Source organism: Rattus norvegicus, chromosome 12, assembly GCF_021556685.1.
Source record: "Rattus norvegicus strain SHRSP/BbbUtx chromosome 12, alternate assembly SHRSP_T2T, whole genome shotgun sequence".
Taxonomy (NCBI): domain Eukaryota; kingdom Metazoa; phylum Chordata; class Mammalia; order Rodentia; family Muridae; genus Rattus; species Rattus norvegicus.
In genome coordinates this window covers 6,540,574-6,556,733 of record NC_141545.1, presented here as the reverse complement: position 1 = coordinate 6,556,733, position 16,160 = coordinate 6,540,574, and the positions used below count along the sequence as shown (strand labels likewise).

At 38.3% G+C, this 16,160-nt stretch overlaps 1 protein-coding gene and 1 long non-coding RNA gene across 7 annotated transcripts in view; one reads left to right on the top strand and one right to left on the bottom strand.

The window, feature by feature from the left end:
- N4bp2l2 (NEDD4 binding protein 2-like 2) overlaps positions 1 to 16,160 on the top strand; it is a 62,920-nt gene that overhangs the window by 1,662 nt on the left and 45,098 nt on the right. For 4 of the 6 annotated variants that reach the window (NM_001400958.1, XM_087577843.1, XM_087577842.1 and 1 more), the window contains 4 exon segments: positions 612 to 1,843; positions 12,079 to 12,203; positions 15,397 to 15,485; positions 15,858 to 15,934. In NM_001400958.1, the coding sequence (NP_001387887.1) occupies positions 612 to 1,843; positions 12,079 to 12,203; positions 15,397 to 15,485; positions 15,858 to 15,934 (1,523 nt within the window). 6 annotated transcript variants of the gene reach the window in all.
- On the bottom strand, positions 1,233 to 10,246 carry LOC148002003 (uncharacterized). The gene is made up of 2 exons (XR_015634500.1): positions 9,657 to 10,246; positions 1,233 to 3,532 (listed from the first exon to the last, which is right to left on the bottom strand). It is a non-coding gene; the product is annotated as an uncharacterized LOC148002003 (long non-coding RNA).

Below are 16,160 nucleotides of genomic sequence, written 5' to 3'. Positions count from 1 at the left end.
CTCCTCCCATAAATTATTATAACAGAACTTAAAATACGTGATTATATGGGCTGGAGAGATGGCTCCGAGATTAAGAACACTGTCTGCTCTTCAGAGGTCTTGAGTTCAACACCCAGCAACCACATGGTGGCTCACAACCATCTGTAATCAGATCTAGTGTCCTCTTCTGGCCTGTGGGAATACATGCAGGCAGAAAGCTGTATGGTATATACTAAATAAATAAATATTTAAGAAATACGTGATTATAAAATTATAGTTTGACTGTAGTTGAGAAGATCCTACTATTAAATGCTTGTGTAAAAAATCCTAAAATCGGGGTTGGGGATTTAGCTCAGTGATAGAGTGCTTGCCTAGGAAGCGCAAGGCCCTGGGTTCGGTCCCCAGTTCCGAAAAAAAGAACCAAAAAAAAAAAAAAAATCCTAAAATTCCTCTCAAGAAAACACTTTTGTTTATATTTTTACTTTCTTTTTTTTTTTTCTTTTTTCGGCGCTGGGGACCAAACCCAGGGCCTTGCGCTTGCTAGGCAAGCGCTCTACCACTGAGCTAAATCCCCAACCCCTGTTTATATTTTTAAAAAATATGTCCTAATAATTGTATGCTTTACTCCTCAGATGCCTTATAGTGAAATTGAAGCTAAGTTTTTGGGACCTGGAAAAGAACTAACAAGGGAACCATGTTATAAAAAGTTGAAATCAGCTGTAGATGATGGTGTTTTCCCCCATCGAGGTGGACCTGATAGTCACAGAATCCAAGAGAAAACTAAAAATAATAGGCTCCCTGTGGCCACCATTAACTTCAGAAGACGTGTTTGTCCTGGAGAAGACAAAACCAGTACAGATGTGTTAAAGCCTTTGCACAAGGAGATGCCTGGTGATAAAGTGGGTGGCACTGAATCCATCGGTTCACAAGCTTTGCAGGATGGAAAGCCTTTAGCACCAGCCAGGGATGATGAAATCTATAGCACAAGTAAAGCATTCATAGGCCCCATTTACAAACCCCCTGAAAAAAAGAAATGCCGTGAGAGGAAGAATGAGACAGCTACTTTCAATAATACAGATAGCAAAAGAAGACAAGAGGAAAAACAAAAATTTAACTCCAAAAAATTGGAGATTGACACAGAGTTATCGCAGTTTTACAAAGAAATCGAAGAACTGGAAAATGAAAATGAAGCTTCCCAAGGCAGTTGTAAGGAACCAGAACCTTCCCAGGAACAGACTCTTTCTCATGACCAGGCCTGCAATACCTTAAAACCTGAGGGGGAAAGTAAAGATCTGAGCACTGTTCTTCAGTCACACTGCGGCTATCAACCATACCTGGAAGATGAATCAGACTATCCCTGTGATGAACAGTTGATACCTGCATTTTGTGATACTTCATTTCCTTCCTTCAGGCCTGAGTGGCAGTCAGTACATCCTTTTGTCATACCCCATGATCCTCTGCCCAGTTTTAATTACTTTAATATTCAAAGATTTGGTGCCCCACTACATCCACCACCAAGCGTTTTCCATGCGCGAGATGACGCTCGGTTGCAGAGTGGGTGTTACATAGACAGTTATCAGGACGGCTGGAGCTGTTTGACTTTGGATCAGAACGATGAGTATGCTAACTATGATGTGCCTGGCAATGTCCACCCCTTTGGAAATGGCTATGGTGTACAAGATGACAGTGTGAAGAATGGTTTCTGTGAAATCAGAGAGTGCTGGCAAGATCCTTCCATGGACATGCATAATGAAGCAGACAGGTTTGTGAACCAGTGCTTTCAAGAGGACAGGTTAAATAAATTGCAGAAATTACTTATTCTTCTGCGAGGCCTCCCCGGTTCTGGAAAAACAACATTGTCTCGGTAAGTACAGGATCCTGAGTGAATACTAGATTATTATTGCTTAAAAATAAATGACTTACCACTGATAAGTGCTTTTGTGTTTCTTGTAGGAAATCTTTTATGTGTTGTATTTGGGAGTGACATCTGACTGGAAATACTTTAAGAGATGTATAATAGTGGAAAAGGAATTGGTGTACATTTAGTTTCTCTTGAGAGCTTTAAAAGTAAGCTACATTAAAACAGTAACAAAAGCAGTGCTACTTAACTAGCCTTTATAACTTCAAAAACAGCTAGATTCTACTAGAAAAGCTGGGCTTTGGTACTTTTATTTTTATAATAAATAATTTTAAGTGTTCTATTTTTAAATTTTTGGTTCTTAAGATACATTATTTAATCACAATATTCAAACTCCATATCCAATACAGCAAAGAGGTTTGAATTATAACTTTCTCTTCTGATAATGGTGTGATCCCTGTGATTCATAGTTCTGAGCAAGATCATCACTTAAGGAACTTCTGAGTCACAATCACAGCCACATCTGAATTCCTGGTCACAGAGGCATGAACATACTAGGTCTTAGCACTGGTTTATGCATATGCTCCACAAAGTTGTCCCACGATTAGCAAGGCCCACCACACAGCACCTCAGTACTGCTGTGGGCACTGCATCTCTGGGGTTGACTTCGAGGACACATATACCATGGTGTGTGATTTCTTAGAAGCTCCTTTTTCTGATTTGCCTGTAGCTTCTTTCCTTCCCTTTTGTTGGAAGCCGTGATTCCGCAGTTCACCTGGGATGGGCTTGGTGCTTTTTACTTTCTGCTGATGAGCAAGTTTGCTTTCTTTAATAGGGGAGTAGGGGATGTTTATTTTCTTAGAATTTGAAAAAAAAAGATAATCAAAGGAAAGGAATATTGAGTGTATTGATCATCATGCCATGTTCATGCCTGATTATGAGAGATTTACACACACACACACACACACACATATTTTCATTCTGTGTTTATGGGTGTTTTGTTTCCATGTGCATCTGTGCACCATTTTCTGAAGACCAAAAATGCATCAGATCTCCTGGAACTAGAGTTAACAAACAGTTGTGAGTCACCATGTGAGTTCTGGGAATTGAACCCTGGTCCTTAGAAAAAGCGTCCAGTGTTCTTTTTTTTTTTTCTTTTTCTTTTTTGGCGCTGGGGACCAAACCATGAGTACGCTATAGCTGTCTTCAGACACACCAGAAGAGGGCATCAGATTTCCTTACAGATGGTTGTGAGCCACCATGTGGTTGCTGGGAATTGAACTCAGGACCTCTGGAAGAGCAGTCAGAGCTCTCCCCCCCTCCCCACCCCCGGGGACCGAACCCAGGACCTTGCGCTTCCTAGGTAAGCGCTCTACCACTGAGCCAAATCCCCAACCCCGCAGTCAGAGCTCTTAACCGCTGAGCAGTTTTAAATTTTTATTTTATTTTATTTTTTTAAGAACCAGTTTTAAATTTTTAAATGTGTTGGATTGAGCACTCTGAATTAGTGGAGTTAGAACTGGTAGTATTTTTATTGTGTTAGAAAATATTTCGTATTTCTAGTTTACAATTTAAAGACAGTACAGCACAATTTCTGTAACTGGAAAATAACTGTAAATTTCTTGCAGTTACATAGGATGTATGCTAATCAAGGTTTTAAAATGGTTATCACTCGGTAAAAAAATATCTGAAGAACTTATATTTACTTGTAATATGGTCTAAAGAAATAAAATTCCTTTGTATGCTCTAAAGAAATTTCTTTAATAATGGTCCAAAGAAAATAAAATTTCTTTTTTTTTTTTTCTTTTTTTTTTCCGGGGCTGGGGACCGAACCCAGGGCCTTGTGCTCGTTAGGCAAGCGCTCTACCGCTGAGCTAAACTCTACCTTTCTAATGCTGCGACTCTTTAATACAGTTCCTTATGTTATGACTCCCAACCATAAAATTATTTTCATTATCACTTCATAATGAATTTTGCCACTGTTATGAATTGTAATGTAAGTATCTGGATTTTCCAGTGGTCATGGTGACCCCTGTGAAAGGGTCACTCAGTCCCTAAAGGGGTTGGGACCCACCACAGGTTGAGAGCCACTTCTTTAGACAAAAACCAGACATTCAGTTTATAATACAGATTTTCAAGCTAGATTATAAGCAATTTAAATTTTCTTTGTATTTTGATTCATGTTATTTAGGTAAAGATTTTGTAGAGAGTATGAAATTAAGACTCAGAAGAGTGAAATTGTACAAAGAGACAGTGTTCTAGATTTCGACTACCAGAAAATAGTTAAGCTTTGAAAATTGAATAAAGTAAGTCTACTAGTTAGAACTAGCTAGAACTGAATATAGAAAAATATAACAACAGATTGGAGAATGTTGAAATTAAGCTCAGTAAAATTCCAAGAACACTTAAATGTAGTGAGAGATTTGGTAGAGGTAATTATGGGTATATTTGATTGGAGAAAAGGCAAACATTTAAGAATGGAGAGATGGCTCAGTGGTTAAGAACACTAGTTGTTCTTCCAGAGGTCTTGAGTTCAATTTCCAGCAACCACATGGTGGTTCACAACCATCTGTAGGGGATCTTATGCCCTCCTCTTCTGGTGTGTCTGAAGATCACGGTGACAGTAATATTTTTTAAGAAAAAGAGTGGAAAGATGGATGCATGCTAATAAGTGCCATTTATATCACAATTTTCAATTTGGAGACTATACTGACCTGGAAGCTTGGTGAGATGGGTTATGCTTTCCTCTTACAGGAATAAAACCTAGAGGAAATAGTTGAGGTTATCAGAAACTAAGACCCCCCCCAACTGAGAAGCAATGAGATCAAAATGATAATATATTTTCCCCTGTGTTTCTATTTTTTAAAGGCTTTAAGTTTTTATTTATCCATCTATCTACTATATTTGAGTCTCAGTAGCCCTGTATTCATTTTTAGTATCTACTACATGTCAGGACATGCTGGACTACACAGTAAGTCCTAGACTACCTCAGGCTACTTTTTTTTTTTTTAAAGATTTATTTATTTATTATATATAAGTACACTGTAGCTGTCTTCAGATACACCAGAAGAGGGCATTGGAACTCTTTACAGATGGTTGTGAGCCACCATGTGGTTGCTGGGAATTGAACTCATAACCTCTGGAAGAGCAGTCGGGTGCTCTTAACCGCTGAGCCATCTCTCCAGCCCTACCTCAGGCTACTTAGAACAGAGATTGGTGGTTGATTTATTTGGCGGGGGTGGGGGGGGGTGGGGGGGTGTTGTTTGTTTGTTTGTGTGTGTGTTTTTTTGTTTTTTTTGTTTTGTTTGAGACATTGTCTCTATGTAGCCCTGGCTGTCCTCGAACTCACTATGTAGACTAAACTAGTTCAAAGTCACAGAAATCTGCCTGTCTCTACATCCCAAGATTAAAGGTGTATGCCACCGTATCTGGCTTGACCCCTTTATGTTTTTTTGTTTTTTTCTTTTTTTCTTTTTTTCGGAGTTGGGGACCGAACCCAGGGCCTTGCGCTTCCTAGGCAAGCGCTCTACCACTGAGCTAAATCCCCAACCCCTCCCTTTATGTTTAAATCACTAACCTTTGGATTGTTTGGCACAGAGTGTAAAACCTTCTGGTAAGAAATATTTTCATAGAAGCATTAGCTTCAGAAACAAGTCTGAAGAAAAGAATGAATTGTTAGATAAGAACCCTGCAGATTTGGAAATTTAAATTAGTTTCAGTGTGATATAGTGAGTCCCATTCCTAGTAGTCTTTATTTCACCATCTCCATCCCTTTAGCACTGTTCACTCCTGCTGCTGATACAGTGGCTTATTTGAAGGTTGTTTTAAATGCCTTTTGTTTGTTTCTTCATTTTGAGACAGTGTCTCAGTATGGTAGCCTGAGGTAGTCTGGAACTTACTGTGTAGTCCCACTGTGAGTAAGGAGCTCTGGCTGTCCTGGAACTCATGCCCTATGGTGCTCTCGCTTCCCAACTGTTGGCATTGCAGACAGGACACTAACTTTTTGAGGGTTTTATTTATCTTTGTGTTCTTAGTAATTTCTAAGTTTATATACCCTTTACTAAACTTTTCTACTTCGTGTTCAGTATCAGCTACATAAGACAGTATTATCTTTTCATTTATTGATGGCTGATCTAAGCCATTTTGGTTATAAGAAGGCAAGGGTTACTTGTTTCTGCACCTGCTTGTTTATTATTATTATTATTGCTTGATTTGGGGGGTAAATATTATTGATTACTACTCCTACTTTTACTTGATCTTGATGGGGAGGGATACTTAGGGATAGACCTGAGCCTTAAGCACACTGTGCAAACATTCTATCACTGAGCTTTATCCCTAGCTAGCCCTTGTTTTTTTTGAGATAGAATCTTCTAAGAAATCTCAGGCTAACTTCAAATTTGCCATGTAGTAGAGGCTGGCCTCAAACTTAGGAAGCTCTTTATACTCTGGGATTACAGGCATAAATCACTACACTTGGCTTGCAACTAGCTTTTAATGAAAGTTTTAGACTGAATTCTAACACAGATGCTGGCTTTCGATACTTAGAACTAAGCAAGGGAGAAACACATTTCTTATCACCTTTGTAAGTGTGGTAGAGTGGGGGTTGCCCTTCCAGGCTACCTAACAACACTTTGACAGATTCATCTGAGGCACAGGATTCAAGGATATTTGATTAGAATTCTGTTACCATTGTAGTTGTCCTTAGGTAAACAGAGTACTCTGATCCATTATTTGGACGTAGAACCATTTAAAGACCAGGCCTTGGGTGTTATTTCTAGACAGGTAGAGTATAGATCCAAAGTGTTGTTAAATTGTGCAAGGGAAGAGGGATAGTTAAAAATACTTTATCTAATTGAAGTTCTTTTACTCTGCTTTTCACTTGTGAGGGTATTTTCAGAAACAAGCGGTCTAGTTCATCAGCAAAATTTATGGTGTTTATGAAAGGTAGCAGGTTGTTGAAATACTTGTAACAGCTTTTAGTTTGTACATTTGGAGAATAGTCCAGGCTTAACTAGCAAGGGATATGATTTCTTTGATTATGCAACTGCCTAGGGTACAGCCTAATTATCCAAATGGTCTCATCTGTGCTAAAATATTTTAAGGTAAATTATAACAATTGTGTTGAATATAATATATTTTATATTTAAATCTGCTCAGTATTGTTGTACCAAGCTTGGTAACAACAGCTGTAATTTGTTCTGACCCTCAGTGGAGGTAAATAATAATTACAGAAATTAGGATATACAGTGGTTTAGTAGACTTATCTCTTAGCATGTCCCTGGTAAATACTAGAACTAGATCTTTGCACTTTTAGAGGCAACTCCAAAACTTGCCTAAAACCATACTGTCTCCAGCATGGTAAGTGCCCAAGACATTTTTGCTGATGACTTCATTCATTCATTCATTCCAGATGTCAGTGTGTAGTGCAAGGTGTACTAAAACTTGTGAATTTCCCACTAGTACTGCCATGTGTAGCTTTTGTTGAGGATTCTGAGGCAAGAGGCTATTCAGTTGTCTCTTGGTATTTTGTTGCAGGCTCCTGTACAGGTATCAAACACTTTTGATACTTAAGGACATCATCATATTTACATAGGCCTTATACATACTCTCCCACGTGTGTACTTAGATAATCTGTGGATTCCTTAAAATGCCCAGTACAATGTAAATGCTATTAGTTACTGGTATTTTAGCGCAGTTAGGAAAATGTTCAGTAATGGTATATTTAACAGATTTATAAAAAAAATATTTAAAATTCTACCTTCTATCTTAATGACATTCAAAAATGACTTCTAGATGGATAAAGGACCAAGGTTAAAAAAAAAAAATCTAGGAAAAAAGTTAAGGATTGAGGAAATATGGTAATCTGGGCTAGCAAGATGTCTCAGTGCTGTCAACCTGATGACCAGAATTTGATCCCTGGAACCCACATGTTATGTCCCCATCTCCCTCCACCCCATCCAACCCCTGCCCCCCAAAAACACAAAATAAATGTGGCTAAAGAGTAAAGAGTTGCTAAAAAATCCCTGATCATTTACAATCCAGGATATAAAAAGATGAAAGAACTTTAGAAAACAACTTTTAATGTTGACATTTTAATTTAAAACATTTTCTTTCTTTTTTTTTTTTTTTAAAGATTTATTCATTTATTATATATAAGTACACTGTAGCTGTCTTCAGATACACCAGAAGAGGGCATCGGGTCTCTTTACAGATGGTTGTGAGCCACCATGTGGTTGCTGGGAATTGAACTCAGGACCTCTGGAAGAGCAGTCGGTGCCCTTAACCGCTGAGCCATCTCTCCAGCCCCTTAAAACATTTTCTGTGAGTGCTGTGCATGTTGCCTTCTGAGGTAAAGGGTCTTGAGGTTAAATATTTGAGATGACGTGATTATCTTGTGTGAGCCTGGTGTAATCACAAAGCTTCTTAATTTGAATGTGGCAGGAAGGAAGGTCACAGACAAGCAGAAGTCAGAGTGGAGACTCCACTTTGCCCAGTTTGTACTAAGGGCCAAAGGCCCCACAAACCAAGATACTATGTCTAACCTGCAGAAACGAGAAAAGACAAGGCAGCTCCCCAAAGCTTGGAGAAAGAAGACGGGCCTGGCCACTTCTTGCAGTGAAACTGCTGATTTTCGAAACTACGAGATGATAAATTAATGGTTGTTTTCAGATCATTGGTTACAGTAAAGCACTGTTTGAAAGTGACTTTTTTTCTGTTTTTTTTTTTTCCCCCTAACTTCCTTTGGGAGAGAATGGTCTTTATTGAACTCAATAGAAATACTTGTCTGTGGTCTTATAGTTCTTTATTCTTATCCGACAAATATTAAGTAGATAGCCATCAGTACTCCTCTTCCAGGGTTTCACCTGTGCCAGGTTCAGCATCAGTGGTGCTCAACCTATGGGGTGAACTTCCACAGGGTCACATATCAGATAGTTACATTATGATTTATAACAGTAGCAAAATTACAGTTATGAAGTAGTAACAAAGTAATTTTATGGTTGGGGGTTTTAAAGTTAAGAGCCACTGACTTGATTGTTTTGGTCGTTTGAGATGGTAGCCTTGTCCGGCCTAGAACTCTAGAACTATGTAGGCCCCATGGCTCACCTGGAAGTTAGTGATCCACCTTAGAAGCTGGTAACCAAATCCACTTAGAAAACCTTACCTGCTGCTACGTATTGAACTCTGATGTTTGAGCTTTTATTATTACTTTCTGTGCTGGGCTTGTTTAATGCCAGACTATCAGTGTTTTGAGAATTGAATGATATTGACTAGATATATGTGAGACATACAAAGATGACTCTTGACAAAGTGTGACTTAAATGGCCACTAATAGTGTTTAATTAGTCCAGAATATTAGCATTCTGAGAATTCATTTAGAATACCTGACTGGAGATAATTCTGAGTGTAAGGATTTCTAAAATACTGATGTTATTATTTCTGGTTCACATGCTTAGTATGATATTCCCATCTCCCTAGATTGATAAGTGCTAATTGAATTTCCTGAATTAAATCTTCATAACCTAAGATGGTTGTTGAGTTTGAAAAGGATCCATGTACACTTCATGCTGTCTAGGAAGAAAATGTCTCATCAGGCTCAACTTTTGCTCATTATTTATATATTTAAGAAGTTCTTGATGGAGATTTGTTCATGTTTTTATTAGTATCTTAAAAACCATCTGTTAGGGCTGGAGAGATGGCTCAGTGGTTAAGAGCACCGACTGCTCTTCCAAAGGTCCTGAGTTCAAATCCCAGCAACCACATGGTGGCTCACAACCATCTGTAATGAGATCCGATGCCCTCTTCTGGTGTGTCTGAAGACAGCTACAGTTACTCATATATAATAAATAAATAAAATATAAAAAAAACAAAAACAAAAACCATCTGTTAATAGGTTATAGAACCAAATAAAAGCATGAATCTAGAATGACAATCTAGATTCTGGTATTGTTGAATATAATTAGTTATGTGGTTAGTCATAATCAAAATATATTTTTGAGTGATTGAGCTCTGGTTTTAAATGCTATTATTATGACATTTTAATTTTTAAAAAACTTTTTAGATTTTTAAAAAAATTTTTGTTAAGTGTTTTGCCTGCATGTGCGTGCCCGGTGTCCTTAGGTCAGAAAGAAACATTGGATCCCCTGAAACTGGAGTTAAACATGGTTGACATGAGTGCTAGGAATCAAACCGAAAACTTCTGAAAGAGGAGTCAGTGTTCTTAACCACTGAGCCATCTCTCTAGCCACAACCTTTTTTTTTTTCCCATTCACAAAATACTTAAAATTTTATCTTCCATGGATTTTTGAAACTAGGCTATTATACAAACTAACCAATGCCATTGTAGCATTTTATATGTAAATTTTCACTCCTTGACCCCACCCCAACTGGTTTCCTTCCTTAGTCTTTTCCAAAAAAAAAAAAAAAAAAAAAAAAATCCAGTTCCATTTCTCCCAAAGAAGTACACAAGACAACCAAACATTCATTTTCATTTAGTGTGATTAGTATAATTTGCTCTAAAATAATGTAATACATTATAATCCTGTAACTAGAATTATGTTTGCCTATTTTGAGACATTTGTATCTATCACAACATTTTATAGGCTGTGGAGAGGAGAGTGGTTTGTCCTGTTAACAGTTGATGTCCTGCCTTCTGGTAGGAAGTGCTCTTGACTCACCCCAGGACCTGCTTGTCTGAATCTCAAGCTGCTTCTCCACTGTCTACCCCTCCTGCAATCCTCACATCTCCTGGTTGCTGAACAGTTGAGAGGGAGGCGTGAAACTGCAAAATACTTTTGTTGGATCCAAATCCTTATCTTTCTGTGTTTTCCCTTTCTCAGTACACGCCCAGTCTCTCTGATTGTGGAGATCCTCTTGATAGTGAGAAGTTTCTGCTTTAGATTTCTCTCCCCTCATCATTCCTTAAGCAATGCGTGGTATAAGATTATTTACATTGTTTTAGGTACTGTTGAGTCATCCAGAAGTTATTTAAAGCACATGGAAGGTGTGTGTAGGTGGTGTGCAAATACCACACAATTGTATACACAAGGCTTAAGTATCAGCAGATTTTGGTATCTGAAGGATCTCCCTTGCTAATACCAGGGAACAATTATAATTTCAAGAGAAACACTCTTTCCCTTGAGTTTACATAGTGTAAATTACTTGTACAGGCCGAGGTAAGTATAGTGTATTTGATTTTCTTTTGCTGTTTGTCTGTTTGTGGAATAATACTGTGATTGAATAACTAGAAGCTTCAGTTGGAACTGATGGTTTGGGATTCTGGATTCTTTTCAAATTCCATTGTTTGTCTTTCTGTTCATATTTCCTGCTTACTAATTATTACTGTAAAATGCTACCATTTTTTGGCTTTATTTTCCAGGCAGAGCTTACTTGTTAACTGACATGATCTGAGGAAACTTTATTTAGTATTCAGTGATTAATTTCATGTAACAATCTAAATTTAGTGTTATACTTTAGAGAATCATAGGTTTTTAGTCTTTTTTTTAAGATAGATTGTTCATTCATTCATTCATTCATTTATATGAGTACACTCTGTTTTCAGACACACCAGAAGAGGGCATCAGATTTCATTACAGATGGCTGTGAGCCACCATGTGGTTGCTGGGAATTGAGCTCTGGAAGAGCAGTCAGTGCTCTTTTTTTTTTTTTTTTTTTTTTTTTGGTTCTTTTTTTCGGACGAACCCAGGGCCTTGCGCTTCCTAGGTAAGCGCTCTACCACTGAGCTAAATCCCCAGCCCCGCAGTCAGTGCTCTTAACCACTGAGCCATCTCTCCAGTCCTTCAGTCTTATGTCTTGGGCTCTTTATTACTCTCACATGTGAGTTCGTATGTTTGTGTTTAATGGAAATGAATTTGAAAGCTGTCTTTGGTCAAATACATTTTCCCAGATGGATGGCGTCCTTAATCTTACTTGGTCTTTAGGTTACTTATTCTTAATACCAGTTCACAGAAAGCTAAAGCAGGCATAGTTGTTAACTGATGTTATTGGAAAGCAATGCGTGCTGTTCTAAAATTACAATCAAATGCTGGATTAGTTTTCATTTCTGTGGTTGGATAGAGTGAAATATGAAGTGATGTTTAAAATCTGAAGAGTCTGAAATCATGGGTTCCTCTGCTGCTCTGCCACAGAACCTTAAGGAGTCAATGCCAAGATTCCATTGCTAATTTGTTTGTCCCGTGGTTCCTTTGTCTGGTTTTAGATCTTATGATTTCTTTTGTTAACAGAATTCTGCTTGGTCAGAGTCGTGATGGCATCGTGTTCAGCACTGATGACTACTTTCATCATCAAGATGGGTACAGGTACAATGTTAATCAGCTTGGTGATGCCCATGACTGGAACCAGAACAGAGGTTTGTTTTGGGCCAAGGCTCCTGGGATGGAGTATTAACTACAAGTCGTATCTAGGTTTTATTTCTGCCTTACACTTTTAGCAGCTGAATGGCTTTGACAAACTGTTAACAGATTGGAGTCCTAATTTCTTCTTATGTAAGACATGGTAATGATTGTTTGCCTTCTCTGGTCAAGATTGTAAGATTGTGAATTTCAGTAGGCTGTTTTCTTCTACACCTTAGGGATAATTCCAAGGACTCTGATACCTTTGTTTTGTAGTGTAAAAGTTATTTCTACCCTGAATAATGCTGATGTCTTTAAATCTTAATAAAAATACCGATTTTAGTTTTGCTATACAGGTTGATACTAAAAGAACCCTATCTGATAATTTATTTTAGAAAACAGGGGTCAGTTTCTTTATACCATGAGTGTGATTTTAATCCTGACAGCCCACTTGTATCAGGTGAGGGATTTCCCTCCCTCCCTCCCTCCCTCCCCCTTAAAAAAATTGCAGACTCCTTGGACTCAGACTGAAGATGCTGCTTCAGTTTGATTTAGAATGAGACCCAAAAGCTGTGATCTTTAAACTTTTTCAATTAAAATTTTTTGTTTTGTTTTGTTTCTGTGTAGCTCTGGCTGTCCTGGAACTTGCTCTGTAGACTAGGCTGGCCTAGAACTCACCTACCTCTGCCTACTGAGTGCTGGGATCAAAGGTGTGCACCACCACTGCCCAAGCAGCTGTGGACCTTTAAAAATGTTTTCATTTTAAATATTTTATGTCTATAGGCATTTTATCTGGCTGTAGATCCCTGGTACTGGAGTTACAGACAATTTTTGAGCCAATAGGTATACCACAATAGAGAGCTGTGGGTGCAGGGAATTGAACCTACGTCCTCTAGAGGGGCAGCCAGTGCTCTTAACATCTAAGCCACCCGCCTTGCTCTAAGTTGTTTGTTTTTAATTTTCTAAATGATTATAATGTGCAGATCTAGAACTAAAAAACATATGTACTATAAGTTATGTTTAAAAAACCTACATTTAAGTTGACAAGATGGCTCAGTAAGTAAGTCAAACTAGTCTTTAAAATATGCCTGCCCTAAACATCTGTATTAAGTGCTTTCTTTTTGCTGAGACCCAATAGACAGCAAAAAGCAACTTAAGGTTTAAGAAGGGATACACGGGAGGCAAGGCATAACAGGAATGTGGTGCATCGTACAGGACTGGTATAGGAAGGAGTTGGACTGTCAAACCTCAAAAGCTCACCTCCAATGACCCATTTCTTCCAGCCATGCCCCACCTCTTAAAGGTACTTACTTTGGCCCTTTCAAACAGTGTTACTACCATCTAGGGATTGATTATTCAAACTGGTGAGCCAGTGAGGGGCATTTCCTCCTTCCTTTGTAAACAGGTACATCCAATCCTTTGACATTGCAACACACCCCTGTCCTCTACAGCGTTCACTCTTGAGAACTGTGTATGTATGTATGTATGTATGTATGTATGTATGTATGTATGAATGATCATTATTATTTTACAAAAAGTAAGCCTCATGGTATTTCAGATGAGTTTACAATTTTGTACTGAGCCACAAATCATGGCGGCACTGAGCCACATGTGGACTGTAGGCTGGACATGCCTTAGTACGTTATGTTGAATTTAGTGGTCTGGGTCCTGAATATCAAGAAAATTCTGTCTTTGCGTTAAGCTTTTAAAATTTTTCTGAAGTTAATGGTTTTTTATCTGATATCCCTGAGGTATACAAACACAGCTGTCAATTAACAAATCACTATAACAATGCTTCTTCCCTCATAGTCAAGAGATGGTGTTGGTACAGAGTGATAGAGTTTAGACTTATATATTTGGTTGTGAGCCTAGCCTTTAACGGCTGAGCCATCTCTCCAGCCCTAGAGTTTAGACTTAAAGTTGCATTCTAGGGCTGGAGAGATGGCTCAGCAGTTAAGAGCACTGACTGCTCTTCCAGAGGTCCTGAGTTCAATTCCCAGCAACCACATGGTGGCTCACAACTATCTGTGATGGGATTTGATGCCCTCTTTTGGTGTGTCTGAAGAGAATGGCAGGGTACTAACATTCATAATAAATAAATCTTTTATTTTTAAATGCTGCATTCTCCTCAGTCACATTCGAGAATCATGATCCTAAGAAATCACATGGTATCGAGCTACTTGATAGATGAAGTTTTACTTGTGAATAATGTCTTTCTTTTACACTAGCATTTCAAATGCATCACTTAAATCCTTTTTCATTTGTATTTATTATGTGTGTCTTCGTATATGCATGCATGCATGTATGTATATATGCATGCATGTATGTATGAGGGCAGGAACACATGAGCCCAGTCTGTGTGAATATCAGAGAACACTTTTCAGGAGTGATTCTCACTTTGCATCTTGTTATGACTAGGGTCCTCTTGTTTCTGTTGGTGTGCTCTGTAGTCCAGGCTGACTGCACTGTAAGGTCTAGGTCTGTTTTTCTGTCTCTGCCTTTGTCTTGCTGTAGAGTTCTGGGACAACAGATGTGCACCATTGTCCTGCTTCTCTGTCGAGCCATCTCTCGCACATCATTTATTTTACAGAAATGCCTACCACTCTGACCTATTCGTGCTTACGATTGCTTTTCAGTGTTACACTTTTCATTTGAAAATTTTTTCGGGGTTGGGGATTTAGCTCAGTGAGTTCGGTCCCCAGCTCCGGAAAAAAAAAAAAAAAAAAAAAAAGGAAAGGAAAATTTTTTCTATGTAAGTTAATTTTTGCTTTCTGTGTTTTTATCACCTATATTTCCTGTTAATGAGATTAGGTCTAGGGGCTGGAGAGATGGCTCAGCAGTTAAGAGCACTGACTGCTCTTCCAGAGGTCCTGAGTTCAATTCCCAGCAACCACATGGTGGCTCACAACCATCTGTAGTGAGATCTGATGCCCTCTTCTGGTGTGCCTGAATACAGAGACAGTGTACTCATACACATGAAATAAATCTTTTTAAAAGAGAGAGAGATTGATTGATTGAGGTTATTACATCTCGACTGAAAGCTTCAGTAGCTGTTAAGTGAACAAAATGGTCCAAGATGGTTTTTGTGGTTTGTTGATTTGTTTGTTAAAACCAACATCTAGTCCAAAGAATATACCTGGCATGTCTTGTATTTCATGGCACTAATTAAAGAGATGCTACAGGTTTTTTTTTTATATGCTTTTATTTCAGCAAAACAAGCTATCGATCAGGGGAGATCTCCAGTTATCATAGACAACACTAATACACAAGCCTGGGAAATGAAACCCTATGTGGAAATGGTAAGTAATAGACATGTGAGTTGTTATTTATTCTTAACAGATTTCCATATTCTGAAAACTAGGTTAGTCTGTGATCTTTATCATCAAGCTATTTTATTTCCCCTTGGCTTTCTAAATAAGTTTGTTGAGTTTTATAGTCTCTTAAAAAGAGAGAGAGAATGGTGTTCATGATGATTGAATGTGCTCCTCTCCTTAGTTACTCCTGGACCTGAAGATAGTAATTGGAAGTTGTCCAGTTATATAGCCCAAACATTTACCAAGAAGCATCTTTCTTGGTTGGGCAGCCTTCTTGTTGTCAGATGAAACTTGTATCTGTGTGCCTTCTTTTCCTTAAGATTGTTCTCTGGGTTTTGTCTCCCCTCCCCTGTGTAGGCCATAGGAAAAGGATACAGAGTAGAGTTTCATGAACCGGAAACTTGGTGGAAGTTTGACCCTGAAGAATTAGAAAAGTAAGAGCCTTATTTTATTGAATCCTTATCTTGTTTCTTTGATTTATCTTTGCATGGTTAGGTTCTCTCTGCCCTTGCTTGTCATCTTTGCCAGTTGGGACCAGGGACTATTTATTTTTTTAAGAGGAGCAAGTTTTTGAAGAGCTTTGCCTTGTCAAAGTTTACCAGTTATCTTTTGCTAAGTGTGCTTGGTTTTTTCTTAATATGAATTCTTTAGATAAGCTTA